Source organism: Pantherophis guttatus, chromosome 7, assembly GCF_059756535.1.
Source record: "Pantherophis guttatus breed Tessera chromosome 7, ASM5975653v1, whole genome shotgun sequence".
Lineage (NCBI taxonomy): Eukaryota > Metazoa > Chordata > Lepidosauria > Squamata > Colubridae > Pantherophis > Pantherophis guttatus.
In genome coordinates, this window is record NC_142069.1 from 54,621,824 (window position 1) to 54,649,425 (window position 27,602).

General features: G+C 41.5%; 1 protein-coding gene across 1 annotated transcript in view; it reads right to left on the reverse strand.

The window, feature by feature from the left end:
• ARID2 (AT-rich interaction domain 2) overlaps positions 1-27,602 on the reverse strand; it is a 279,055-nt gene that overhangs the window by 42,143 nt on the left and 209,310 nt on the right. Inside the window, exon 16 of the mRNA XM_060694701.2 lies at positions 19,194-19,342. Within this exon, the coding sequence (XP_060550684.1) occupies positions 19,194-19,342 (149 nt within the window). The remainder of the gene's footprint in view (positions 1-19,193; positions 19,343-27,602) is intronic.

Consider the following 27,602-nt stretch of genomic DNA (forward strand, 5'->3'; position numbering starts at 1 on the left):
AGGCCCATATCACTCTTAAATACAGATTACAAGATTTTTGCTAAAATATTAGCAAATAGGTTAATGACAGTCATGCAACAAATGATTCATAATGATCAAACTGGTTTTATAAATGGTAGACAAATGAAAAGTAATGTAAGGCAAGTTGTTAAGCTATTGGAGTATTTGGGGAAGAACAACCAAATCCCTGCGGTGCTGATATTTCTTGATGCAGAGAAAGCATTTGATCGATTGAATTGGCAATTTTTATTAAAAATAATAGAAAAGATGCAGTTTGGGGAACATTTCACAAAATCTATTAAGGCAATATATCAGAAACAAACAGCGCAAATAATAATTAATGGTAGTTTAACAGATACTTTTAATATAGAAAAAGGAACAAGACAAGGATGCCCTTTGTCTCCATTATTGTTTATTTTGACTTTGGAATTTTTGTTAAGTAAGATACGTGGGTCGGACAAAATAAGTGGAATTAAGATTAGGCAGTATGACTATAGATTACGAGCATTCGCAGACGACTTGGTTGTTACTTTAACCCAACCATTACAGTCGGTTGTAGGTGTAATGGATATAATTAATCAATATGGACAAGTATCTGGATTTAAAATAGATGCAAGGAAAACGAAGATAATAACTAAAAATATGACTATAAATCAAAAAGAAGAATTAGAAAGACTAACAGGATTTGAAATTGTAAAAAAAGTTAAGTATTTAGGGGTCTATATTATGACATCAAATGCAAAATTATTTAAGTATAATTATGATCCGTTGTGGCAAAAAATACAGAGAGAGATGGAAAACTGGAAAAAAATTACAATTATCCTTGTTAGGAAGAATAGCAGCAGTAAAAATGAATGTTTTGCCTAAGTTTTTGTTTCTTTTTCAAATGATACCAATACTTAAAAAAGATGAGAATTTGAAGATATGACAGAAGGGTATTAATAATTTTGTTGGGCAGGGAAGAGACCAAGAATAAAACAAAAAATAATGCAGGATACACGTGAAAGAGGAGGTCTCAAAATGCCTAACTTAAGACTTTATGATGAGGCAGCTGTTCTATCAGCAATGAGTGATTGGATGAATTTAACAGAAGAAAGAATATTGAATATTGAGGGATATGATTTGGTTTACGGGTGGCATGCTTATTTATTATACGATAAGAAAGTGGACAAGACTTTTAAAAGTCATATATTAAGGAATGCTCTATTGCGTGTCTGGAAAAAGTAGAAGTATAAACTAAACGAGAAGTTACCATTGTGGGCAATACCCAGACACGCGATAGAGAATATAAGTGTAGAGCAAAGGCAGGATGTGATTACATATAAAGAGCTTCTTAACAAGGAAAGAGGTATATTACAATTAAAATCTTTGAATCAACTATTTATTTTATTTTTATTTATTTTTATTTTATATCCAATTTATATACCGCCCTTCTCCCTGAGGACTCAGGGCGGTGTACAGCCGAATAAAAACATAAATTACAAACATTAAAATAGTATTAAAAGAATATATATAAATTTGGCCCCATAATTTAAGAACAATAACAAACCAATTTAAAACATTTTAAAAAGTTAAGAAAAAGTTAAGCCAGCCTGGCTTGCTGAAAAAAGAAGAAAAAAAGAAAAAAGAACTAAGAGAAGAAAGGATAATTCGAACATGGTTTCAATATGTACAGTTGCAAGCTAGATGGAGAGAAGATCAGAAAATTGGTTTTCTGCAAAATGAGGAGAATTTTGCAGATTAGAGATCAAAGTCAAATGTATATAAAAAGGTTGTATAATGCGTTGGTAGAAATAGATTCAGAAACGGAGTTAGTTAAGGACTCTATGATAAAGTGGGCACAAAATATTGAAGAACCAATAAGGATGGAAATTGTTGTAATGATTGTTAAAACTTTTTTTTTTTTTTTTTTAAAAAGAGGCACTAAAAATCCCACAGAGGCTATCTTCTAATCAGGTGCAATGAGTGCAATACTTTAACTGCTTCAATTTCACATTACGCTACCTCCCGGGGGGAAAAGCTTCCTGGCTGATGCTTTATCCCAAATATGTCAACACAATTGCCCTAAAGCAGAAATAGTCAAAACATCCAGTGAACTGGGTGCCCAAGTCACCTCTCGAGCACAAGCAAAAGAAAAAATGATAAATTTGTCTGAGGGATGACAGCCGCACTTAAAACCACCCTGAAGGATGACAAATGGTTTCAAGATCATGGGAACCTTTGTTCATTCCAGGGCGGCCTAGCCTGAGTGGGAACTAAACTATATGCAATGGAGAGAAAGAGGTTGATGGTCTTGGGGAAAAGCCATGACTCCAAGGCCACTGGACATTTTGGCTTTGTAAAAACTTTGCATCTAATTAAGAGACAGTTTTGGTGTCTGTCTCTGAAAAAAGACATTGAAACCTATGTGGCAAGTTGCCCTGTCTGCGCCTCAGCCAAAGACTGCAAGGGGAAACCTCAGGACTCCTCAGAGCCTTCAGCACCCTGGAGAGAGATCTCCATAGATTTTATTGTTGAACTTCTAGAAAGTTCATTGAAAAGAGTTATATGGGTGGCAACTGATTTATTTTCTAAGGAAGTACATTTTGTACCCTGTCAGAAGATTCCTTCAGCATGGGGTTTGGTCATACTATGTTTGCACCATTTCTACAGACACATGGAGCACCCCAACGTATCATCTCAGACAGAGGGGTGCAATTCACCTCTAAGTTTTGGAGGGCATTTCCTAACCTACTTGGAACTGATCAGGGGCTTAGCTCAAGTCATCACCCCCAAACTAATGGGGGGAGTGGATGTGCAAATTCAGTGTTGGAACAATATCTCAGGTGTTATATCAATTATCAGCAAGATAACTGGATGGATTTGTTGCCTTTTACTGAAGTGGCATATAATAATTCTGTGCAAAGTAGTACAGAATTCACTCCTTTTAGAGTGGCTACTGGACAGAACTTCAATCCTATGCCTGAATTGCCCCTCAATGACCTCCCAGTTGAATCACTGAAAGAGTGGGTCTCCCAACTGCGAAATATGTGGTCGGTGAAGAAGATTCTGGCAGATGCACGTGAAGTTTATAAGAAGCAAGCCAACAAGAAGCATGAGAAACCCCAGTTGTTTAAGATTGGTGACCTTTCCACTCACTTCCTTCAGTCTCTCTAACCATCAAAGAAAATGGGACTCAAATTTGTGGGGTCCTTCCAATCAAACACGTTATTAACCCCATAACTCAGTGGTGCAGTGGACTAAAGTGCTGTTAAGTGCTAGCACTTAGCTGCCAGCTGCCTGCTATTAGTGCAAGTTCGAATCTCACCAGGCTCAAGGTTGACTCAGCCTTCCATCCTTTCGAGGTAGGTAAATTGAGGACCCAGATTGTGGGGGCAATAAGCCAACTTTGTATAGAACAATACCACTTGGGGGGCCCGAAAGCCCTAATAAGCAGGTATATACAAAAAAGTATGCAGGCTATTGCTATAATGCATTGTAAGCCGCCCTTAATCTATGGAGAAGGGCAGCATATAAATTGGACTAATAAATAAATAAATAAATAAATAAATAAATAAATAAACTATAGAATTAGACTTGCCATTTGACAAGTTCACCCTGTGTTTCGCTGCAGCTTATTGAACCTCCCCCGTTCTGCCTGTTTCTCTCTCTCTCTTTCCCTCCCTCCCTCTCTCCCCCCTGAGGGGGGGAAGAAACCCCTGAACTGGTGCTGGGTGGTGGGAATCTGATGTCCATAGGTTGATGAGTCCAGGAGCAGCATGCCCACGTTCAGCTGGCCGGCGGGGAGGTGGGGCATCTCAATACAGACATCTCTGCAGGAAAAGCAACTGACATCCGGGAGGCCAGAACGAGCTGAGACGATGCAAGGTCGCATTGTGGCTCCGCGTTGTAATGGGCTTCAGGAGGAGGGGACCCCATCTCCCCCATTGTGAAGCGCGAGAGTGAAAAAGTTCATTCAATCAATTCCAACTTCATGAGAAGTTGGAATTGATTGAGTGAATTTTTTTTTAGTCCCACAAACAATGGAGCTAGGCTGGGGCAATGCCACCTCTGGCACACATGCCATCAGTTCTTCACTGTGGGCATAGGGGAACCTTCAGTACTTGGTGGTCTGGAAAGATTTCCCAACAGCTGAAAATGAATGAGTTGACCCGCACCATGTTAGAGCCCCTAAACCCGTCAAACACTTCCATAATCAGTATCCTGACAAACCCAAATGACATTTCTCTTGTTTTATGTTTTGTCTTTCTCCATTTGTTTTGTTTTATTCTCCAGGACTAACGTCACTGTTCAGAGGGGCAGCTTGTCAGGTCCATCATGATGTCCTGCTGTTCTGTTGAAAGTGCGGGGGGGGGAGGCTTGCTGGCATTTCACATGCTTTTGCTTTAACTGCTTGGGAATTAGGAAGGGGGATTGTCTTCAGAGATGGATCAGATTCCCTCCCAGCCTGTTCCAGTTTGGTTTCAAGGCTATTGTGCCCTGAGGGAGAACTGTTATATGCCTAGCACCTCAGCATTCTCAAAACAACCTTGTGGCATCACATTAGTTGCCCATGGACTGGTCAGGGGGTTGGGTTTGGGGAAACGTAAGGTTTGCTTTGTGCTCTACATGGGACTTTTCAGATTCCACCTTGCTTCCTGCATTCACTTTCTCTCAATAAAAGTTCTTTTGATTCAACTTAATGGGTTCAAGAGTCTTACTTTCCTGAGGGACCAGCTGGGGCAGGTCCTTACACTAATTATGCAAAGAGAAGTTTGAATGGGAGAAGAAAACTTGTTTAACTAGAGGCATGCAAGGGAAAATATATCCATTTCTCTGGACTCTGAGATACCACTCCATTACCTGAAATATAAATCTTGGGGGGGGGGAATCCACTATCTGATTTATAATATTCTTTAATACCTACTCTGAGAAATAGAGCAAATGTCAGATTTGGAAGACAATTTTCTTTTGGCTTCTAAACTGCTAACATATTTTAGCTGGGGAAGTTGGGAGGGGGTTGTTGTTGAAGCGGTAGAAAGTTATTTATTTATTATTCAAACTTCTATACCGCCCTTCTCCTTTCGGACTCATAACAAGTTAGTCATAACAACATTCCGTACTCAAGGACTTTTGCCTGACTTTTGCCTGCATCTGATGGAGACTGCCTGAAGATTATATTCGGTGGAGTGTGAAGAGTTGATTGGACAAGTGATGAACTTGTGGATGTGGGGCAGCGCTGTGAATTCTTAGCTGGGTGGGGGAAACCTGGAAGCTTTCAGATTCGGGTTTTCCCAGATGTGCCAACATGACATCTCTAATAAATTGGAACTTTGAGGAACCTCAGGCCTCGGAGCTTTATTTTGTTGGGGTTTTCCTTGGAACCCTGACATTAACCTGAATCCCCTAAATAACTAAGCAGCACCCCGAAAGGGGGCTGAATGGGGTGCTGAGCCCCAGCACCAACCTAAAGCTTGGGTGGTGCGAAGACTCAGCGAAAATGGAAGGGAGAGAAAAGATTGCAGAGGGAGCCATAGGAGCATATACCAGAAGGCTTATCGAGACCCGGTATTCTCCTTCTGAAGGCGTGGTATGAGCCCTTGAAGCTGCAGAGATGATGCAAAGCCTAGGGAGATGGATTCTGGGAAAAGTTGCCAGCCTGATCCAACTCCAGAGATGGGACCGAAAGAACGATCTCCTGGATGTTGTACTGTATCCAGCCTTTGTCAACCTGCCTTCATGCTACCCCCTGCGGAATATATCCCCCCAGGTTGGGGATTCTATCCCGGCCAGGGGTGGGTCCAGTGCCAGTGGACGCCAGCACCTGCTGCTCCCTCTCTTACGGGATCACCATGGGCCCTATTTGCCCCAACAATCCCAGCACTGCCGTGGGGTCTGATCCAGCAGCCAGCAGCGCCACCGCCACAGGTTCCAGTTCAGCCACCGCCATTCACCCCGCTTCCAGTCGCTGTGGTGATTCCGCCAGCAAGGGCCCCACCACCACGGTTTACAGCGACGTTTGATGGTAAGCCTACCAAACTGGCCTATTTCCTCAGCCGAGTATGGGCTCATATAGATCAGTATGGAAAGCAATACGAAACAGATCGCAACTTGGTATCTGCGATCTAGGAGGGGATGAATGAGGGAGATGCTGTTGACTGGATAGCCCAGCTGCATAATGAGGGGATTGGTGAATTAAATGATGTGGAAGGTTCTGTAGAGCTGCTCCGGGCCAGATTCGAAGACCGAGACCGAATCAACGAGAGTGAAGCCGAGATAAAGGCGATGAGTCAAGGAAATCGACCCATAAAGGACTTCATATGGGACTTTAGACAGGCTGGACAGAATACTTCTGCATTATTTTAAAGAAGCCATTGATCAAGAAGTCAGAACCGCCTGTGGAATCCGGGGGGTGCCAGAGCGACTGCAAGACTGGCATACCATGTCAATAGCTCTTGATAGAGAAGTTCACGCACGCCACAACCCCTCAGCTGAGAGACCCCCCAGGGAGAACTTTGGCTAGACATCCTCTGACAAACCCCACTGAAACCCCTCCTGCTCAATCTACAGGGGTAATCAAGTGCTACTGTTGCAGACAAGTGGATCATCGAGCTGTGGAGTGTCTGGCACCTGCGCCAATTCCACAACCACACCCCGCCACGTCAGCCCGAGGCAGAAGGGACCCACGAAAGCCCCCGGATGCCAGCAGAATTGCCCGGCAGGCAATCGAGACTTCCCCTCCCCCTGGAGAGAACAAAGAGACCTCGAGCAAAGACTTGCCGCCTGGGCCGGTCAACAGTAGCAGCGGCGAAGACGACCCGATGCTAAGTGGGATCATCCATCCCTTTATAGTCAAAGTCAAGCTGACAGTGTCAGAGACAGGGTGCATGGAGAGGTAGCAGCAATAATAGACACCGGCTGCACCTGTTGCTTAATTAGCTCCCCCATGGTTGAGCAGCTAGGCATAAAGACACACCTCTTAAGCTGGCCCAATACGCTTTCAGCAAGTAGATGGGACCTTAATAGATGGCACCCCTTCTACACGGGTCACGGAGCTTGTCAGATTGGAACTGGGATCCAAAACAGAACTCATTCAATTCATAGTAGCCCCAAAAATGGCAGAGTCAATCATCCTGGGACTTCCCTGGCTAGACAAATGGGCCCCTACAATCCAATGGGAGGATGGCTACCGAAAAGTCATGATAGAGGTGGGGCCTTTGCTGGCCATCACTCCTGAAGCCGAACCCACTGAGACGAGCCCTCAGGGCCCCACCAACGATGGCCACGATGGCCATCGAAGTCTTACCTGGGACTCCCCAGGTCCCCAAGGAATACAGGGACCTGGCTGAAGCATTCAGTGAGGAGGAATGCAACATCCTTCCCCCTCATTGCCACACTGACTGTGCAATTGAGATCGAGCCCGGGGCCAAACTCCCTAAACCAAAGATGTACTCAATGACCCCAAAAGAGATGGCTGATCTGAGGAAGTACATCGATAGTAACCTAGCCTGAGGGTTCATCCAACCTGCAAAATCCAGAGTAGCTGCCCTGGTGCTGTTTAAGGAAAAGAAAGATGGGGGGATGAGGCTGTGCATGGATTTTCCTGGAATAAATGCAGTATGCGTGGAAAACACCTACCCCCTTCCCCTCATGAAAGACCTACTGAACTACCTTTTAAAAGGCAAAGTGTTTACTAAACTTGACTTGAGAGAAGCCTACTACAGGGTGCGCATAAAGGAAGGGTATGAGTGGAAGACTGCTTTCAACTGCCCATTAGGTAGCTTCCAATTCAAAGTCATGCCCTTTGGTCTCCAAGGAGCCCTTGCTATATTCATGCAATTGATTAACGAAGTGCTGCATGAACATTTATACAAGGGGGTTATAGTCTCCTTGGACGACATTCTCATATTCAGTGAGACATTAGAAGAACATGTGAAACTAGTCCAACAAATACTAAAGAAACTATTAGCTGAAAAACTTTATGCGAAGCTGTCCAAATATGAGTTTCACAAAACTTCTCTGGACTACTTGGGCTACCGAGTGTCAAACGAAGGCATAGAGATGGATCCCAGGAAAGTGCGAGCTGTACTTGACTGGGAGGCCCCTCACACCAGGAAACAGCTGCAAAGTTTCCTGGGGTTTGCTAACTTCTACCGGCAATTCATCCCAGCCTTCGCGGAAGTGGCCCTGTCGCTTACCGAACTGCTAAAGACAGAACCTTCTCCCGTAAAGCCGCGGCCGACACAGCCATTAGCCTGGACGCTAAGCTGTCAAAAAGCATTTGAAAAATTGAAACGGCTGTTTGCAGAGGAGCCCATCCTTCAGCACCCGGACCCAGATAGGCAGTTCATTGTCCAGCCTGACGCCAGTGGCGTTGCAGTGGCAACGTGCTCCTCCAGGAAGACCCCCACGGGCGGCTGCTTCCTTGGATGTATGTGTCCAAAAAATTCACAGATATCAAGCGGAGATGGGCAATATGGGAGAAGGAAGCCTTTGCTGTTCGTTGGGCTCTTCTATCATGGCGGCACTTCCTAGAGGGAGCCAAGATCCCCTTTGAGGTATGGTCAGACCACAAAAACCTCGAAGCCTTAATTCCCCACAATGGCTCTCCCCCAAACAGGTACGCTGGGCACAGTACTTCAAGCGGTTTGATTTCAAGCTGAAATACATCCAGGGAGGAAGAACCTGCTTGCAGATGCCCTCTCAAGGAAATCCCAATATGATAGCCAGAGGGAGGACGTCATCCATGCCATCATCCCGGACACGCAGAGTGCGGTGCAAGTCACTACTCAGAATCAGGCCAGCAGGCGGATTGATCCCATCGATGGGAAGCTAACTGCCAACTTGAAGGCAGCACTATCTACTGATCCATGGCTAGCCGACAATCAAGACACTTTGATGACCCGTGATGGACTAGCTTGGAAAGATTTGAAAATGTACATCCCCAACAGCATGAGACTCCTGGTGCTCCAGCATAGCCATGATTCTCGATTGGCTGTTCACTTTGGATTTCTAAAGACCCTTCATCTGATTAGACGGCAGTTTTGGTGGTCAAAGATGAAAGCTGATGTTGAGGACTATGTAAAAAGTTGTGCCACATGTGCCAGCAATAAGACAAGACCGGGGAAGTCTCCCGGTTTGCTTCAACAGGTAGCTGAGCCCAGCCGCCCGTGGGAAGAAATAGCTATGGACTTTATAGTAGAGCTCCCGGAAAGTGGCGTAAATACTGTAATATGGACTGTGAGAGACCAGTTCTCCAAACAGGCCCAATTTTATTCCTTGTTCTGGACTTCCCTCAGCTAAGAGATTAGCCAAGATGTTTGTCAAACAGATCTACCAGCTGCATGGAGTTCCGCGATGGATGATCTCCGATCGAGTTCAGTTCACCGCTAAGTTCTGGAGGGAGTTCCTGAGGTCCATTGGGTCATCTCAGGGGCTTAGCTCGGCTTTCCATCTGAGTACGAACGGAGCCGCGGAACATGCTAATGCCATGGTGGAACAGTACATCAGATGTTATGTAGATTACCAGCAAAATAATTGGGCTGACTTGCTTCCTTTCGCAGAAGTGGTTTACAATAATGTGGTGCATAGTAGTATGGGACTGACGCCTTTTCAGATTACTAGTGGCATGGAATTCATCCCTATGCCAGAACTGCCGAGAGAACAGTCTTCTTCCATGACTCTGAATGAATGGATGGAGTCATTAAAGAAAAGCTGGGAGAATACCAAAAAAGCCCTGAATGAAGCGGCCGAAGCATACAAAAAGCAAGCAGACAAACATCAATCTCTTCAACCTCCCTTTTGGGTGGGGGATCGCGTGTATCTTTCCACCAAATACTTACGTCTGAGGTTGAAGAGTAAGAAGTTAAGACCGAAATATTTAGGTTCCTTCCCCATAGTGAAAGTGATTAACCCGGTGAAAATATATCCCTGCCCCCTTTCCTTTGTCCCAAAGATAGGCATCCCAGCCTTTCTGCAGGTCGTACCCTTCCAATTTCAGAATTCTTTTATTTCCTAATGTAGCCCAATCTCTTAACCACACTAGGTTAGCGGCTTTGTGGTATATCTCCCACACTGGGAGCCCAAATCCACCTCTATTCCTTTTTTCCTGCAATGTTCGAAATTCAATCCTCGGCTTTTTCGCTCCCCAAATGAATTTCCTTACCGCTCTGTTCAAATCTAAAAAGTATTTTTTTTCTATGTGAACTGGCGTAGTTTGGAATAAATATATCAATTTGGGGAGGATGCTCATCTTAATGGTAGCTATCCTACCTAGCAGTGATATTTGTAACTTCCCCCACCGTTCCAAATCTTGCTTAATTTTTGCTAGTAGTGGTGCATAATTGTCCTCCTTCAAGGTTGAACATCTAGCCGTAATCCAAATACCTAAATATTTTATCTTTTTAACTATTTGAATGCCCAAATTATCTTCTAATATTTTCTGTTCTCCTGTTGGGATATTTTTGGTTAACATTTTAGTTTTGGTCTTATTCAATTTAAATCCAGATAACTTCCCATATTCGTCTAGCTCTTCCAATACTTTTATTCCCATTGTTAACGGTTCCTCCATGATCAATGCCACGTCATTGGCAAACGCTTGGATTTTAAATGTTTAATTCCTAATTTCCAATCCTCTTATCTCATTATTCTGTCTGATTTTCCTTAACAGAACCTCCAGGGCCAATATAAATAAAAGTGGTGAGAGCGGGCAGCCTTGTCTTACTCCCTTGCCAATCTGGAAGGCTTTGGTCATGTCTCCATTTAATATAATATTTGCTCTCTGCTTATCATAAATTGTTGTAATCGCGTTCCCGAAATTTTCCGCAAAATTCATCCTTTTGATTTGCTGAATCATAAATCTCCAATTTAAGTTGTCGAACGTCTTCTGGGCGTCAAGTAAGACCAATGCCATTTATTTCTCAGAATGTGTTTTGTAATATTCCAAAACATCTATCACAACCCTCAAATTACTTCTAATCTGCCTTCCCGGAAGGAATCAATTTTGATCAGGGTGGATCCAATTATTCAATATTATCTTCATCCTTCCCGCGATTATTCCCATAAATATTTTGTAGTCTGTATTAAGTAGGGAGATCGGCCTATAATTTTTTATTTGTTTCGGATCGGTACCTTCTTTTAATACCAATGTGATGTACGCCTCCCTCCACGAATCCGGAATCTTGGAACCTCATAGGGCCTCATTGCATATTGCCAACAGTTTTGATACAAGTATTTCTTCCAATTCTCGATTTTTGTATAGTTCTCCTGGGAGACCATCTCGGCCTGGTGATTTATTGTTCTTTAATTTGGATATTACCCCCTTTAATTCCTCCATTGTAATCTCTCTATTGAACATTTCCCTTTCTTCCTCTTTTATCTGTGGGAGCTTCTCCTTTGCCAGATATTGATTAATATTATCCATTGGAGCTTCCTCCTCCCTGTACAAGGTCTCATAATATTGTCTAGCAAATTCGAGTTTTTCCTCCTCTTTGTCTAATATCTTTCCTTCCAGATTCTCCAGGTGATCTATAATCCCCTTTTCCTTCTCCTTTTTTAATTTATACGACAGCCACCTCCCTGGCTTGTTTGCATTTTCAAAATAGTACTGTTTAGATTGTTTAAATTTAGATGCCAATTCTTCCTGTTCCAATAAATTTAATTTATGTCTTATTGTCATCCAATTTTCTTTTTTTGCGCCGTCACTAGGGTCTCGTTGTAGTCTCTTTTGATGGGCCATCAAATCTTTCTGTACCTTCCTTTTTTCTTTGTTCCTATAAATATTATGTGATATTACTACCCTCTTAAATAGGCCTTCATTGTATCCCAGACACACGTTTGAGAGATCTCTTGGCTTTCATTTTCCAGAAAGAACAATTTTAGGTCTCCCTGAAGTTTTTTAATGTACTCTTTATCTCTAAGGATATGGGTATTTAACCTCCATCTCTTCTCCTTAACCCTATGTAAGCTCTTCCACCTTATCTCTAGTGGATTGTGATCAGCCCATATATTTGGGGTGATTTCCACTGAGTGGATTTCCAACCCCAAACTCCTACTGACCCAGATCATGTCAATCCTTGACCAGGATTTCTGAGGGTTTGAGTAACAGGTAAATTGTTTTTCGTTCGGGTGTAATACTCGCCGTAGATCTACTAAGTTATGCTCGTCGACTAGGTCGAAGAAAGCTTTTGGGAGCCTATCCCTCTTCTTCTTTTTCACTATTTCACTCCTATAATTTTTATCCGGATTTACTACCCCGTTGAAGTCCCCAACTATGCAAATATTCCTATATTCCAATTCACTTATTTTGCTATCCAATTTCTTATAAAATTCTCCCAAATTCCTATTTGGCGCATAGATGGCTACTACTAAAATTGGGATACTTCCCCTCATAATTTCAATAGCCAATATTCTCCCTTTGCCGTCTGAGTATTTATTTATTTATTTATTTATTTATTTATTTATTTATTTATTATTTATTTATTTATTATTCAAACTTCTATACCGCCCTTCTCCTTTCGGACTCAGGGTGGTGAACAGCCAAAATAAAAACATTTATACATTTATTTGAGTTCAAATTAGAGATGTATTAATGAGGACTTGGAAGGAAATTAGACACATACACTATACAAAAATCCCAAAATGGACCTCCACAATGGAGGCAATGATTTATCCAAATACGTTAAGCATGGAGAAAATGTTTACTTACCAAGATACCTTAGATAATAGCCGCAACCTTAAAACAAATGAGATCTTAAAGGAGCAAGGGATCCACATTGATTGGTGGCCCTACCTACAAATTAAATCGCGATATAGGAAGGATAAGCAAGAAGGTGGTATAGAAATGGGGACCAATAGCTTCGATAAGGTATGGCTGTGTGGTGAGAACAAATTACTAGCTAAATTATATTTGTACTTGCTTGAATACGATAGGGAAGGAGAAATACTTAAAGATCAGATGATTGCTTGGGGGAAAAATATTGGACCGAAGATAAATCTAGATGATTGGGAAGAAGTGTGGAATAATAATCTTAAACTGACAAGGGCAGTAACATATAAGGAGAATCAGTATAAAATGCTGTATAGGTGGCATTTAGCGCCATCTAGGATTGCAAAAATATATCCGAACGCAAGCCCAAAGTGTTGGAAGTGCGGCCATGGTCAAGGTACCTTCTACCATATGTGGTGGACGTGTCCTGAAGCAAGGAAATTTTGGAAAAGAATACAAAAATGGATTCACTTTGCTGGCAGAGGGACGGATCATCGAATCCGCCGTGAGAGGGCGGATTTTGGACCTATATTATGGGTGCCAAGTACGCAAGTTGAACCATTACTTCCATCTCACCAGTAAAGGGGGCAGACCATCGAGCCAAGCCGCTGTGAGAGGGCGGTATGATTTATTCCTCCTCCCCCCTTGGACTGTGTCGACCTGGAGATGGACTTGGCCTCTGTTGTGAGAGAACAGTGGACTGGGTCTTGAATCTTTTTGTGGCTCCTGTCTTTTTATGTTCTCCCTCGGACTTTTCTGTATGGACCCTTTAGGGGACGGTCACCCCATCCCTGTGGTAAGATGTACGCAGCAGCGGAGCTTCTTGGTCTGCGAGATTCCCCCCTCTCGCAGGCTTGGCCCTCCACGTTATCGAGGGCCTACCTCGATGACGGATTTTGGAATCCTGAGAGGTGGCATGCTGCAAAGAGGGGGCTGAGGGGTTTATTAAAATTGTCTTTGTGTAAATTTTTAAGGGGTTTGGGGAGGGGGGTGGGGAGGGAGGCCAGCCTGGCTGTTAATGGTGCTATAGGGGGTACGGACTCTGGGGGAAAGGGGACTGTTAGAATGCCCTCTATTGAGGGCTTCTCCATCAATACGCTGAGTGGGAGGGACAGGTATGGCGGGAGCAGGGGGCCATATCATGTGGTGGGGGCACGCACTCGCTATCTCCGAGCGATTGCGTGCCCCGGTCCCCTTAGCTCTTCCCGTTCCTCAGGCTGCTTAGAGTCTCAGGGCCCGAGTTTCCGGCTGATGTTGTGTAATGCCAGGTCTGTAGTAAATAAAGCCCCCCTCATTTGTGATCTTATTCAGGAGGGGGGAGCGGACCTGGCAGGTATTACGGAGACCTGGTTGGGCCATGAGGGGGGGGGTTCCCCTCGTGGAGATGTGCCCATCAGGCTTCCGTGCATTTCATCAGCCAAGAGCTCAGGGCAGGGGCGGGGGGGTGGCGGTCATTATAAGAGAGGGTCTTGATCCGAGGGAGACCACTGTGCCTCAGATAGCCGGATGTGAGTCCCTTTTCGTGAAGTGGGGTCGTGGGGTGCAGATGGGTCTGTTGATCACGTACCTGGCTCCCTGCCACGTGGCGACGACCCTGCCCGAACTCCTCAATGTTATAGCCGAGGTGGCGGCTGATACTCCCAGACTTGTGGTCATGGGGGATTTCAACTTGCCATCCATTGGTGAAACTTCTGAGGTAGCTCGGGAGTTCATGGCTTCCATGACGGCCATGGAGCTGACCCAAGTAATTCACGGCCCTACTCACATGGGGGGACACACTCTGGACTTAGTTTTTGTCTCTGGTCAGTGGTTGAGTGGCCTTGATATAGGGGATATAGATACTGAACCCTTGTCATGGTCTGACCACTCGCTCCTTCGACTTGACTTTCTGACCGCCGCACCCCGTCGCAGGGAGGCGGAGCCGACCAGGTGGTTCCGCCCCAGGCACCTGATGGATCCTGATAGGTTCCAGATGGAGCTTGGGCCATTTCCTGAAACTCTAGCTCACGACTCGGCTGATGACCTTGTGGCCGCCTGGGATAGTGCGGCTGCCGGGGCTTTGGACCGGGTCGTGCCTTTGCGGCCTCTGACCCGGCACCGAACTCACTTAGCTCCTTGGTTCTCCGAGGAGCTGAGAGAGATGAAGCGCCGGAAAAGACGCCTAGAGAGCGGTTGGAGGGCCAGTCGTTCCGAATCCGACTTGACACTGGTAAGGTCTCATAGTAAGACCTACCTAGTGGCGATAAAAGCGGCGAAATCCAGCTATTTTGCCGCTCTTATCGCGTCATCAGATAACCGCCCAGCTGCCCTGTTCAGGGTGACCCGCTCCCTTCTCCATCTGGGAGCGCGGGAGGACCCCTTGCAGGGCCGAGCTGAGGATTTTGTACAGTATCTGGATGATAAAATAACTCAGATTCGGGAAGACTTGGCCACTGACTGGATTAGTTCAGACGAGATGACTGAGGCAGGCCTTGAGAATGTTATCTGGGAGGAGTTCGATCCTGTGGCTCCCGAGGACGTGGACAGGATCTTGGGACGGCTGAACGCCACCACATGTTTATTGGACCTGTGTCCCTCCTGGTTGGTGCTGGCTTCCCGGGAGGTTACACGAGGCTGGCTCCAGGGAATTATCAACGCTTCTTTGAGTGAGGGTGTCCCGCCGGCCGTCTTGAAAGAGGCGGTGGTGAGGCCTCTCCTCAAGAAGCCATCCCTGGATCCGGCTGTTTTGGCTAACTATCGTCCAGTCTCCAACCTTCGCTTTATTGCGAAGGTTGTTGAGAGTGTGGTGGCGCGACAGCTTCCACAATATCTGGATGAAGCTGTCTATTTGGATCCACTCCAGTCCGGCTTCAGACCTGGGTACAGCACGGAAACGGCATTGGTCGCGTTGGTGGATGATCTCTGGAGGGCTCGGGATAGGGGTTATTCCTCTAACCTGGTCCTGTTAGACCTCTCAGCGGCTTTTGATACCATCGACCATGGTATCATGTTGCGCCGGCTGGAGGGACTGGGAGTGGGGGGCACCGTTTTGCGGTGGTTCTCCTCCTATCTCTCCGACTGGTCGCAATCCGTGTTGACAGGGGGGCAGCGGTCGACCCCGAGGCGCCTTGTTTGTGGGGTGCCACAAGGGTCGGTCCTCTCACCCCTCCTGTTCAACATTTATGTGAAGCCGCTGGGTGAGATCATCCGTGGTTTTGGGGTGGAGTTCCATCAGTACGCTGATGATACTCAGCTGTACATCTCCACCCCAGACCATCCCAACGATGCCTTGGAAGTGATGTCCCAGTGCCTGGAGGCCGTGCGGGTCTGGATGGGGAGAAACAGGCTTCGACTCAACCCTTCCAAGACCAAGTGGCTGTGGCTGCTGGCGTCCCGGTATAGCCAGCTGACGCCATCGCTGGTTATTGGGGGCGAATCATTGGCCCCCACGGAAGGGGCCCGCAACTTGGGCGTCCTCCTGGACGCACGGCTGTCTTTAGAAGGGCATATGACGGCTGTGGCCAGGGGGGCTTTTTATCAGGTTCGCCTGATACGCCAGTTGCGCCCCTTTCTGGATCGGGACTCCCTACGCACAGTCACTCAAGCACTCGTCACCTCTCGTCTGGACTATTGTAACGCTCTCTACATGGGGCTCCCCTTGGGGTACACCCGGAGGCTCCAACTGGTGCAGAATGCGGCCGCGCGGGGGATTATGGGAGCGACTGGGCGCTCCCATGTGACTCCTCTCCTGCGCGAGCTGCATTGGCTTCCGGTGGACTTCTGGGTGCGCTTCAAGGTGTTGGTGATCACCTTTAAAGCGCTCCATGGCTTAGGGCCAGGGTACTTACGGGACCGCCTTCTGCCACCAATAGCCTCCCACCGGCCAGTTCGCTCCCACAGAGAGGGCCTCCTCAGGGTGCCGTCGGCTAGACAATGCCAGCTGGCGACCCCCAGGAGGAGAGCCTTCTCTGTGGTGGCACCTACCCTTTGGAACAATCTACCCCCAGAGATACGAGTGATCTCTGACCTCCGGACTTTTCGTTGGGCCCTAAAAACTCATCTTTTTCAGTTAGCCGGTCTCTCTTGATTTTATGGTTGGTTTTAAATTTTGATATGGATTTTAAATTGATAAATTTTAAACTATGGGCCAAATTTAATTATTTTAAATCTATTTTTAATCGTACTTATGTATAAATGTTTTTTATTTTGGCTGTTCACCGCCCTGAGTCCGAAAGGAGAAGGGCGGTACAGAAATTTGAATAATAATAATAATAATAATAATAATAATAATAATAATAGAGGAGGATATCAATTTGTTGCCAGAAATCTATCTCCTGGGAGTACTGAAACGGGCATATGGGAAGAAGAAGAAATACTTAATTATTCACATCATCACAGCTGCTAGATTGTCTTATGCAAAACATTGGAAAGAGAAAGGATGTCCAACCGAGGAACAGATAGTTAAGAAAATATTGGAATGCGCAGAAATGTGCAGACTAACACATGCGCTAAATGAAAAGGAGGATTCAGAATTTTACACGGTATGGGATCTGTGGTACAGGTGGTTGGAAAATAAATGCAAAAGTTAATTACTAAGGGGAACAATGCTTAACTGTTAATTTAACCTATATATTATTGTAAAACTATAATTCATAACGTAACAATTTACATATATTCTATGTTTTAATTGTAAAATATCTATGTAATCTATTAGACACCACTTTTATAAGCATATAGCATGATTACACGTTGCCAAACCAAAAATGTTGAATTATAATACATTGTTTATTCAATAAAATTCAATTAAAAAAAAAAAAAGAAAGTGATTAACCCAGTGACTGTACAGTTAAATCTGCCCAGCATAGGAAAATTCATCCTGTTTTCCATTGCAGCCTGTTAAAGCCTCCTGTGGGATCTAAATTGAGACCTCAACCTGCTGCTCCCCCAAAGCCGATTGTGGTGTAGGGTGAGACTCATTATGAGGTGTAGATGATTTTGGACTCTAGATTGCAGAGGGGACGTTTGCAATATTTGATTCATTGGAAGGGATACTCCTTGTCTGAAGCTACGTGGGTGAAGAGTTGGGATGTTCAGGCAGATACTTTAGTTAAGCAATTTCATGATAAATTTCCCGATAAGCCTAAGGATCCTCCTGGGGGGGTGGGAGAGGGGGTTAATGTGCTAATTTTGTTAACCCGACTTCAGTCTTGTCCCAGGATGCATTCCTTTCCTGAGGGGGCGAAGCCTGTCAGTTTTGGAAGACAATTTTCTTTTTGCTTCTAAACTGCCACATATTTTAGCTGGGGAAGTTGGGAGGGGATTGTTGTTGGAGCGGTAGAAAGTTAGTCATAACAACATTCTGTACTCAAGGACTTTTGCCTGACTTTTGCCTGCGTCTGATGGAGACTGCTTGAAGATTGTATCCGGTGGAGTGTGAAGAGTTGATTGGATAAGTGATGAACTTGTGGGTGTGGGGCAGGGCTTTCACACTTTCAGATTCGGGTTTTCCCAGATGTGCCAACATGACATCTCTTATAAATTGGAACTTTGAGGAACCTCAGGCCTCAGAGCTTTATTTTGTTGGGGGTGTTCCTTGGAACCCTGACAGCAAAATATGGAGGGATCCAATCACACAGAATTGGGTTGTGTGCTAAAGAGATGTCTGAGTACCAGTGATACCCAAATAATTATATGATTATCTGCAAACATTTAAATATATGTATGTATAATGTATTCATTTATTTGGAAAGGCAAAACTCATGTCATCTATGAAAAGTTTAACAACATTATTCCAAAGTTTCTGAAACAGTAACAAGAAGAGTTTAAATGTAAGACAGTTGAAAAATGTAATGGTAGTTTCTGCACGGCTTCTCTGGATTCTTATGTAAGATTCCAAATACTCACAGCCAAACACTGGAAATACAAGTACGAAACAAGAGATATTCAAAGAAATTGTACAAAGGGTATTACTTACTTTTAAGGAAAAACTATGAATATCTGGATGCTATGGGGTGGTGATAGGTAAAGGGATATGGGTGCTTTTCAGCAAAATACTACCAAATATTTCAGTGATAGAGAACTAAAAAGGAGAAATATTGGCTCTATAAAGATTTGCTATTTCAGCTAATGGACAGGAACAATTCAATACTGTTTATAGTCTATTGGCCAACTTGACATAATTTTTGGTTTTAGACAATAAACAAAGTAAGCTGGCCAATTGCCTACAAAATTGTATGTTGCAGAGATAATGAGAATATTTGAATTCCCACATTAGGTGGTTGCTATGCTTTCAGATGTGGGTCTGATTCCTGCATGAAAAAACAACCAAAAAACTCCCTGAAAAATCCAGCATGTATATAAAGTACAGCCAGTGCTTCAAAGCATTTCAAACTGATGCAGTCAGCAAAAACATATCACATAAATATATCATATAAAACTAATCTTTAGCAAGGATTATGGAAACACTCACTTTTTACAGGATTGCCAAAGACACATGAAATTTTGACCAGGTTTTTTCATTTGTTCTGCATGTGGACTTGATACAGTATATATAGAAGGTGGCAAACTGACAGGTGGACCTTGAACTTGCATTGTTGGTACCGGTATTACGGATGTGCTCTGTGAGAAAATGTTTTAAAAATAAGGATTATTTATATATTTTTATTTATTAAATTTATTTATTTATTAATATAACAAAATATATAACAAATATAACAAATTCATACTTTTCCCAACATCCAGTGATTTTGCTTTAAAATGTAAATGTCTTACAATTTCATATATGTAAACCACTAATTATTAAAGAGCTCCATATCACAATTAGCTTTCCATGGTTTTATTTTAACAAGAAGTAGATTGTAAACACTGTCTTTACAAAGTAAAAGATAAATAAAAGTAGAGGTCTGTGGCTATTTACAGATTTGCTCAATAGACTATATCTGCTCTATTTTTACTCAACACAGAATTAGACACAGTTTTAAGGAAGATTTCCAGATGGCAACAACTTTTTATGGGAAAAAAAGCAACTGGGCAATTTAAAACATACTGCTTAATTTTAACAATTTTTTTCACACTAAGCAATTTAAAGCAAAGCTACTGCATTGGTTTTGGCTCCATTCAATGCCTGTTAGATATGTTTTAAGAAACCTGAATTAGCAGCTCTTAAGAACATGCTATATCATTATTTGACATCAATACGCATGCTATTAAACCCATTAATTATGTGTGTGTATGTACAGGTGTATACGCATACACAAAAACACATATACTGCTGACAATCCCCTGTAGTGGAAAAACCACATAAAATACTTCTTGAAGCACTTCAGATGGCTGATAAAGAGTACTTAAAAATAGCACATCAATGAAAATGTTAAGCTAAAACCCTTTTTCTCTTATTTATGTAACTTTCCAAAGTTTTCTTCATTTACTAATGACAAGTTCTAACATGGCAGCAATCCCCAACCCCACTTGTCTTACATGGTAACAATCTCTGCATTATCAACACATTCATATTGTCACAAAAAATTCCTAAAGCAGTATATCAAATGCTAATTAATATAATAATATAACACAACACAACATAATATAATTTGTAAACCTCTTGCACTAAACTGCTATAATTTAGTATGAAAGCTTGGCTAGCTATCAATAGATTATTGAAGATGTCCCAGTATGAATTATGGTCTTCAGAAAGAACATTCAATTTACAAACCTGATCATTATGTTTATGTTTATGGGCTTCATAGCTTTATATACAGAACAGTACTTAAAATTCTTGCAACTATGTATTTGCTTTCTGCCACTAAGCTCAACCAAATCAAGTTGAAACAGCCAATGAGTTGGAGCTTCCTGGATGTTGCCAATTTGCTTTACAAATCAACTATATCTGCACAATATGAGAAAAGTCTTACTAGCACTTCCTTGTTCTCTGGATACTACTTGAAAGTATAGTTAAAATAGGAACCAAGTAACCAATAGTAATAAGGACTTTATTACTTCCTGAAACTTAGAAACCAGCTAGTCCTCAATTTATGACAATTGAGTCCAATATGTCTATTGCTAAGACAGTTAAGTGAATTTTGCCCCATTTTTACCACCTTTCTTGCCATGGTTGTTAAGTGAATCATTGCAGTTGTTAATAACATGCTTGTTAAATAAATCTGGTTTCCCCACTGACTTCGCTTGTCAGGTGGTGGCAAAAGTTGGATCACATGACTCCCAGGAGACTGTAACAGTCAAAAATGCATATCAGTTGCCAAGCATCTAAAATTTGATCATGTGTGACCATGGGGATGCTGTAACAGTTGTAACTGTGAAAAACAACCATAAGTCACTTTTTTCAGTGCTATTGTAACTTTGAACGGTCACTAAATAAGGATGTAAGTGGAGGTCTACCTGTACTTCTCTGAAATTTTACTCATTTATAAAGTATGAAAATCTGTGGAAACTTCTTTTCTTAATCTTAAGTAAACAGATTTTAAAGTAAATCTATTGAGTAAAAATGCTTTAAGCAGAAAATGATAAAAACAAGCATTCAGTAATGCACATCAGAATAACTTCAGTCAGCCTCTGTAAGGAAAACCATTTTAGAGAATGTACATTTAAAATTTGAAGGCTAGATAGAGAACTGTTTTTCACAAATGTGGGAGGGGTACCATGTCAGATGAAGGGAGATGATTTCCCCCAGTTCAACTTTATGCAGGAGAACAGTACTTGCAAATAGGAACTTTTGTTTAAAATTGCTGTCCCTATTCCTATCTTCAGCTTTCTGTAACAAATACTCTAACTATTGTTTTTTACCCCTTAAAATTCAAAAGGAAAACCCAGAACTAAATTTAAGGTAATAATGTAAAAAATGGGCAACAATTGAAAAAGACTTATTCAACTTTTATTCTACTCATACATCTCATTAAGAGATTCTTTCTTCAGATATTAATGTTTTAAGAAGCTCAAATGGAAAGAAGTCATGCAGATTTCCTCCATCCTGACTTGTACTCATCTCTGCATGTTCTAGGGCTGATAAAAAGTAAAGGTAAAGGTTCCCCCTCGTACATATGTGCTTGTCGTTCCCGACTCTAAGGGGCAGTGCTCATCTCTGTTTCAAAGTCAAAGAGCCAGTGCTGTCCGAAGACTTCTCTGTGGTCATGTGGCTAGCATGACTCAATGCCAAAGGCGCATGGACCCCTGTTACCTTCTCACAAAAGGTGGTCCTATTTTTCTACTTGCATTTTTAACGTGCTTTTGAACTGCTAGGTTGGTAGAAGCTGGGACAAGTAATGGGATTTCACCCCTTTACGCGGCACTAGCAACCTTTAGAGGTCTCAAATCAGGCCTCTCATCTATTGATGCCTCCAGTTGTCTCAAAAGACCCTGGATAGCTCTGCAGACAAAAGCACTGTAATTTAACACCAGCTGTCTGCAATTAAAGTAAGTTCGAATCTCGCCAGGCTCAAGGTTGACTCAGCCTTCCATCCTTTCTAAGGTAGGTAAATTGAGGACCCAGTTTGTGGGGGCAATAAGCTGACTTTGTATAAAATATACAAAAGTATGAAGGCTATTGCTTAATGCACTGTAAGCCGCCCTGAGTCTCCAGAGAAGGGCGGCATATAAATCAAATTAAAAAAAAAAAATGTTAGCCTTGTCCATGTTACCTTTAGTGCCTGTCTGCCTCATTCCCCCTGAGACTAGCATTCATCTGGGACACCCTGAGACGCTTTCTTCATTTCAGATTCTTCTAAGCTGACCACCACAATTACCATTTAATAGGTCAATTCACTTACTATGTATTTTAATTAGAGTGTATGCAAGGTTGTAACAGGATGGATAACTTCAAATGAGAAAATGATGGCATATTAATTAGATGGAGATGACAAAAGGCATTCCTAGCCATTAAAGCTACTTATTTATCTATCAGCACGAATATACACAGAATTCTACCAAGTAGAATAATTTCAGCCATGAGGACAAACCTAAGTTCCTAGCTGGTATTCACAAAGAAGTTCTGCAGAACTGTGAGTTTATATCAGAGACAGGTTTTTCCCTCAGGTACTGACTTTGAGAAAGTACATTAGAAGATACCTGCTCACACTGGATGGGAATATATCAAATACTGGTGTGAACCACAACACAAATATAGTTACTTGAAAATAGATAATCCATGCACATAAACAGAGACATCTTATCCTTTTTTCTCATACATATATACCTTTTTTCATTCATTCGCCCTGTTATGGGATCCTTGGTACTCTCTGAGCTTAGTTGTTTTCTTGCAGACATTTCATTACCCAACTAGATAATAACATGAAGGTCTGATGAATTGTCAATTAACTCTAGAAATTTACATCATCACTTCTGTTTGACCTTTCTTCCACACTGTTCTTGAAAAATGTCAAACAAATAATAAGTATTTGGTATCCAACAAGAAACAAGATATCTGTCTGGTATCTTTCATGATGAAAGCCAAGTTGAAAAATTAATTCAGTTTTAACATTCAGAAATGCCTGTTTTTTATTTTTTACAAATAAAATTGTAAGCAAATCATACTGTTCTAAATGTACTTTGAATCCAAAGATAACCAAATGAAAAGAAATTGACAGATAACTGGCCAAATGCCTTCCCAATTCTAAACTTTAAGCTAGTTATGTCCCTTTATAGGCAGCTATATGCAACCAAACCTATACTACAAAGGAACAGTTTTGTGAAATTTCTTCCATTTACTTATTTTAAAAATCAAGACAATTATCAGTTCCCAGAATCATTTTATATTCTTCTTGGTTGTCCTAGTGAAAGTTTAGCTCTTGGCTTCTCATCTTGAAAAAGAGGTCAAGTAGAACAAAGAAAAGGTTCATACAAAGATCTTGAAGGTAGCTTATAGATAGAAATTAGCCATAATATTAACAACGAACATGAAGAGATTCATGATAACTTATATCCAACTGGAATATAATATTAAATGATTTTACAGCTTCTGAGTTACTATAAATAGAACATTTACAAATCATATATAACTAAGATTAAATACTATTTGTAATTTACAAATTTAACTGTTTAACAAATTTAACTGTTTAACAGATTTAAAGCCTACTTTACAAAATATCACTCATGAAATAATTACAATTTAAAGATCCCTACATCTATCTATCCATCCATCCATCCATGATAAAATAGCATCAGGGAACAAAATTTTGTTAACATTTTGGTTTAAAACTAAACTTGATCAAATGATTGCTGGGATAAATACGATAAGTATTTCCCACCAAGACCTATTTACCATTTCAGATAGAGAATTTCAAACATGTGAAGACAACCACTTGACATTTCTGGACATGTTTCAACATACGACAGTAATCCAGTCTGTAAATAATCAGTCATACACTACTGAGGCAAGGTCTGATTCACTTTTTCTACATAAGGCTGTATTTACCTCAAATTACCTTGAGGCAAGATGGGAGGCCTATAAATTTTATAAATAAATAAATAATAAATTGGTGACCTAACAAAAGCTGATAAAAAACAGATTTTATGTAGAGCCCACTTTACCCGCTTCACCAGATTATGCAGCAAGTTCAGAATATCTCACAAAATTTAAAGGAATGAGTCCACAGAATCAGTTGTACATTGTCATCAGAATGAACGAAATTCCCTACCCATGAAACTGCAACCTTGTGTGGAACATGTGTCAGATTGTTTTCCTGTATTAATTTCTTGACTACTACCTGGAAACTATTCAGAATTTCCACTACTTTAGAGAATAAAAATTAGACAAACTAATGTACTAATTAGAAATTATCAATATTGTCATGAGGCAGGTTTTAGAATAAAAACTGACTACAGAACACAAATGTACAGTAACCAATAAGTTATACAATGTGGAAAAAGAATGAAATGGATTACATTAGGAATAGATACCACTTTTACAAATGCATTCTTCAAATTCTGAATTATGTTTTTTTCTTACTTATTGTACTCAAATACCCCAAAATGGTTCTGCACAAAGAGTATCATGTAAGACATGATGCTCTTTGTGCAGAAACATTTTGGGATATTTGAGTACAATAAGTCTTCACATTAAACTCTTACAGATGTATTAATCTGTAAGTTATTCAACATATTTTATCCTGCAAATAATGTTTTCCTTGTATAAGGAAATTTTAATAGGCATACTATAAATGTTATAGAAGAATTACAGTGAATATAGAAAGTCTACACACCGGTTAAAATGCCAGGTTTTTGAGATGTAAAAAGACCAGGATAAATCACTTCAGAATTCTTTCCACCTTTAACATAACATATAAGCTGTTCAGCAATTCAATTGAAAAACAAACTGATTTTTTAACAGGGAATATACTAATATATTTTTTTTAGAAAATGAGGTGGATACAAACTCCTAACAAATAAAGTAAATGAAAGCTGAGTTTTTAAAAATCATTCCAATAATTATTACAGATTCTAATCAGAACTTTAAACTTGTCTGGAAGCTTCAATCTAAACAATGACCAATGAATGCTTGTAAACCTCTAGAACTATCTGTAACTCTGTAGTACTGTGACCTGCAACATGACCCAAGTTTCATTGATCAAAAGATTCAAGAAACGGGCTTCCGGTCTGGCTTCCGTCGCCGCCAGACGGTCCTCTGAGACCGCCAGCCCCGTCGCCCGTAAAGAGCCGCCTTTACACCTGAAAGGCGGCTCGAAAAACTCCATTTCCTAAAGGAAATGTGAGATAGAGCTGGCGAGGGCAGGTAGAGCCCTCTGCGAAGTCCCCAGAGTTCTTTTTTTACTCTTGGGGACGAAGCAGGTTGTGGGTCCCTATTTCCGCTCGCCGCTGCTCCGGGCTTCGGGAGAACTCTGCCTTTTTGCAGAGCTAGGCGCTGGGACCGGACCAATCAACGAAATTAACAGATCATCTGAATAAGCAGGATGAAATCCGGATCGGGGATCCTAAACTGCAAGTATTCTAACCCCAGGACTGATTTTAAAATTAAAGAAGAGTGAAAGGAGGAAAAAGGAGAGTTTAAAATGGCGACTGGCCGAGGCTTGAGAAAAGCTGAAAGCGAAAGTCCTTCCGTTTGAATAGTTTATAACGTTACAAAGTTACAAAGTTACAAAGTATTTAGCAAAAGTGCTGGTTAGAAGTGAAGAGAAAAAACTCTTATTTCATGTTTCTTCCTTCTTAGAGACTTGTTATTGATATTGTTTGGAGAGAAGTCTTTCTCTTTAAAAGGAAAAAGAAAAAAAAATCTGTTGTGTGGCAGGATGGCGCTAAAACTGACAAAGCCAGATAACCAAGCCATTGGGGGGGGGGGGTCTCCCATTTATAAATCACATGAACAAGTTGAGAGTTTGCAGATACAGAAGAATGGCTTCATAGACCTAAAGAAATTTTTACTGGAGGAGATGGCAAGACATGATAAGACTGTGAATCTGAATCTTGAAAATTTTAGACAGGAAATTAAAGAGTTGGTTCAACAAAAGTATGATATTCTGAAGCAACATATGAAAAGTTTCATAGAACTAATTCTGAACGTGGATGAAATTATAAATTTAAAAATAGACTCTAAGGAAGTTGATGATAAGATTTATAATTTGGATAATAAAATACAAAGAATTGAAAATGATTTAATAAGGATTCAAGAAAAAAGCTCAGAAGTAGAGTTTAAAAAAATAAAGGAAGCTGATTATAAGACTTACAATGTAGATAATATAAAACAAAGGATTGAAAATTAAGCCACAATAATGCAATTCAGACTCATGGAATTTGCGGTTAGAATTAGGGGAATACAGGAAGATAAAAGACAAGATTTGAGAAAGATGTCTGCTGAAGTTTTGGCTGGGATTTTAAAGGTTAGCCCTGAAGATGTATCCTGCAAGATTGATAAGGCCTACAGAGTTAATTCTTGGGTGGCAAAGCAAAGGCAGCTGCCTAGAGATGTGGTGCTTTACTTTACTGATAAAGAAATAAGAAATGATATTGTGCAAAAGTCTTTCAACTCCACTCTTGAAATGCATGGAAGGAAGATCTGGATATTTAAAGAATTACTGCCCAAAATGTTAAAAGGCAGAAAGGATTTTGGATTTTTGGTGACCGAACTAAAGAAACAAAACATCCCATTCAGGTGGGATGTCCCAGTTGGTATAATATTGAGATATCAAGGAGAACGATATCAACTAAATACTGTTGAAAAAGCGGAAGAATTTTACTATAAGGTTTTTAAAATGGGTTTAACATCTCCACGTATAATACACGAGGGGAATAAAGAAAAGCAAAATCAACAAGAGATTGAAATTCAGGCTAAGCAGATGGAGGTGGAGGTAACGGAAAAACAAGTTACAGAGGATTTTGTGGATGAGCCGCTTCTGGATTCTCCTTCAGAGGCTACAGTTGGATTACCTATAAATATAAGAGAGGCGGCTTTGGATTCTAATGTGATGACTTATCAAGCTACAGACCAGCATGGAAACCAAACAGTAGATATATAACTCATAGAAAGGAAACCAGGATGGAGATTTAAGCCACAAAAAGTTAAGAAAAGAAGAAGCAGGTCCTACAAAAATAAAATTTTTTAGACCAAACAACAGTGTAATGCCAGTTACTTAAGAGCTGATTGAATATTTAGAAATTTAGTTGAGGCAAAGTATTGGTGTATATTATCTTGAGGAGAGTGACAGATCTCTGCAGTGCTGTACTCTTGGGATGTGAAGATGGCCATAAATTGAGTGGATTGGAATTTTCTATTTTGGATTCTTTGACAAATGGATTACGTTTATGCTGAGCTATAAGGCAAGAGAACTATGGGATTGGGGCATGCAGAAGATCTGGCTGTTACCCCAACACGGTGGTTGGAATTAATCTAGATGGAAGACATTATAGACGGCACTAT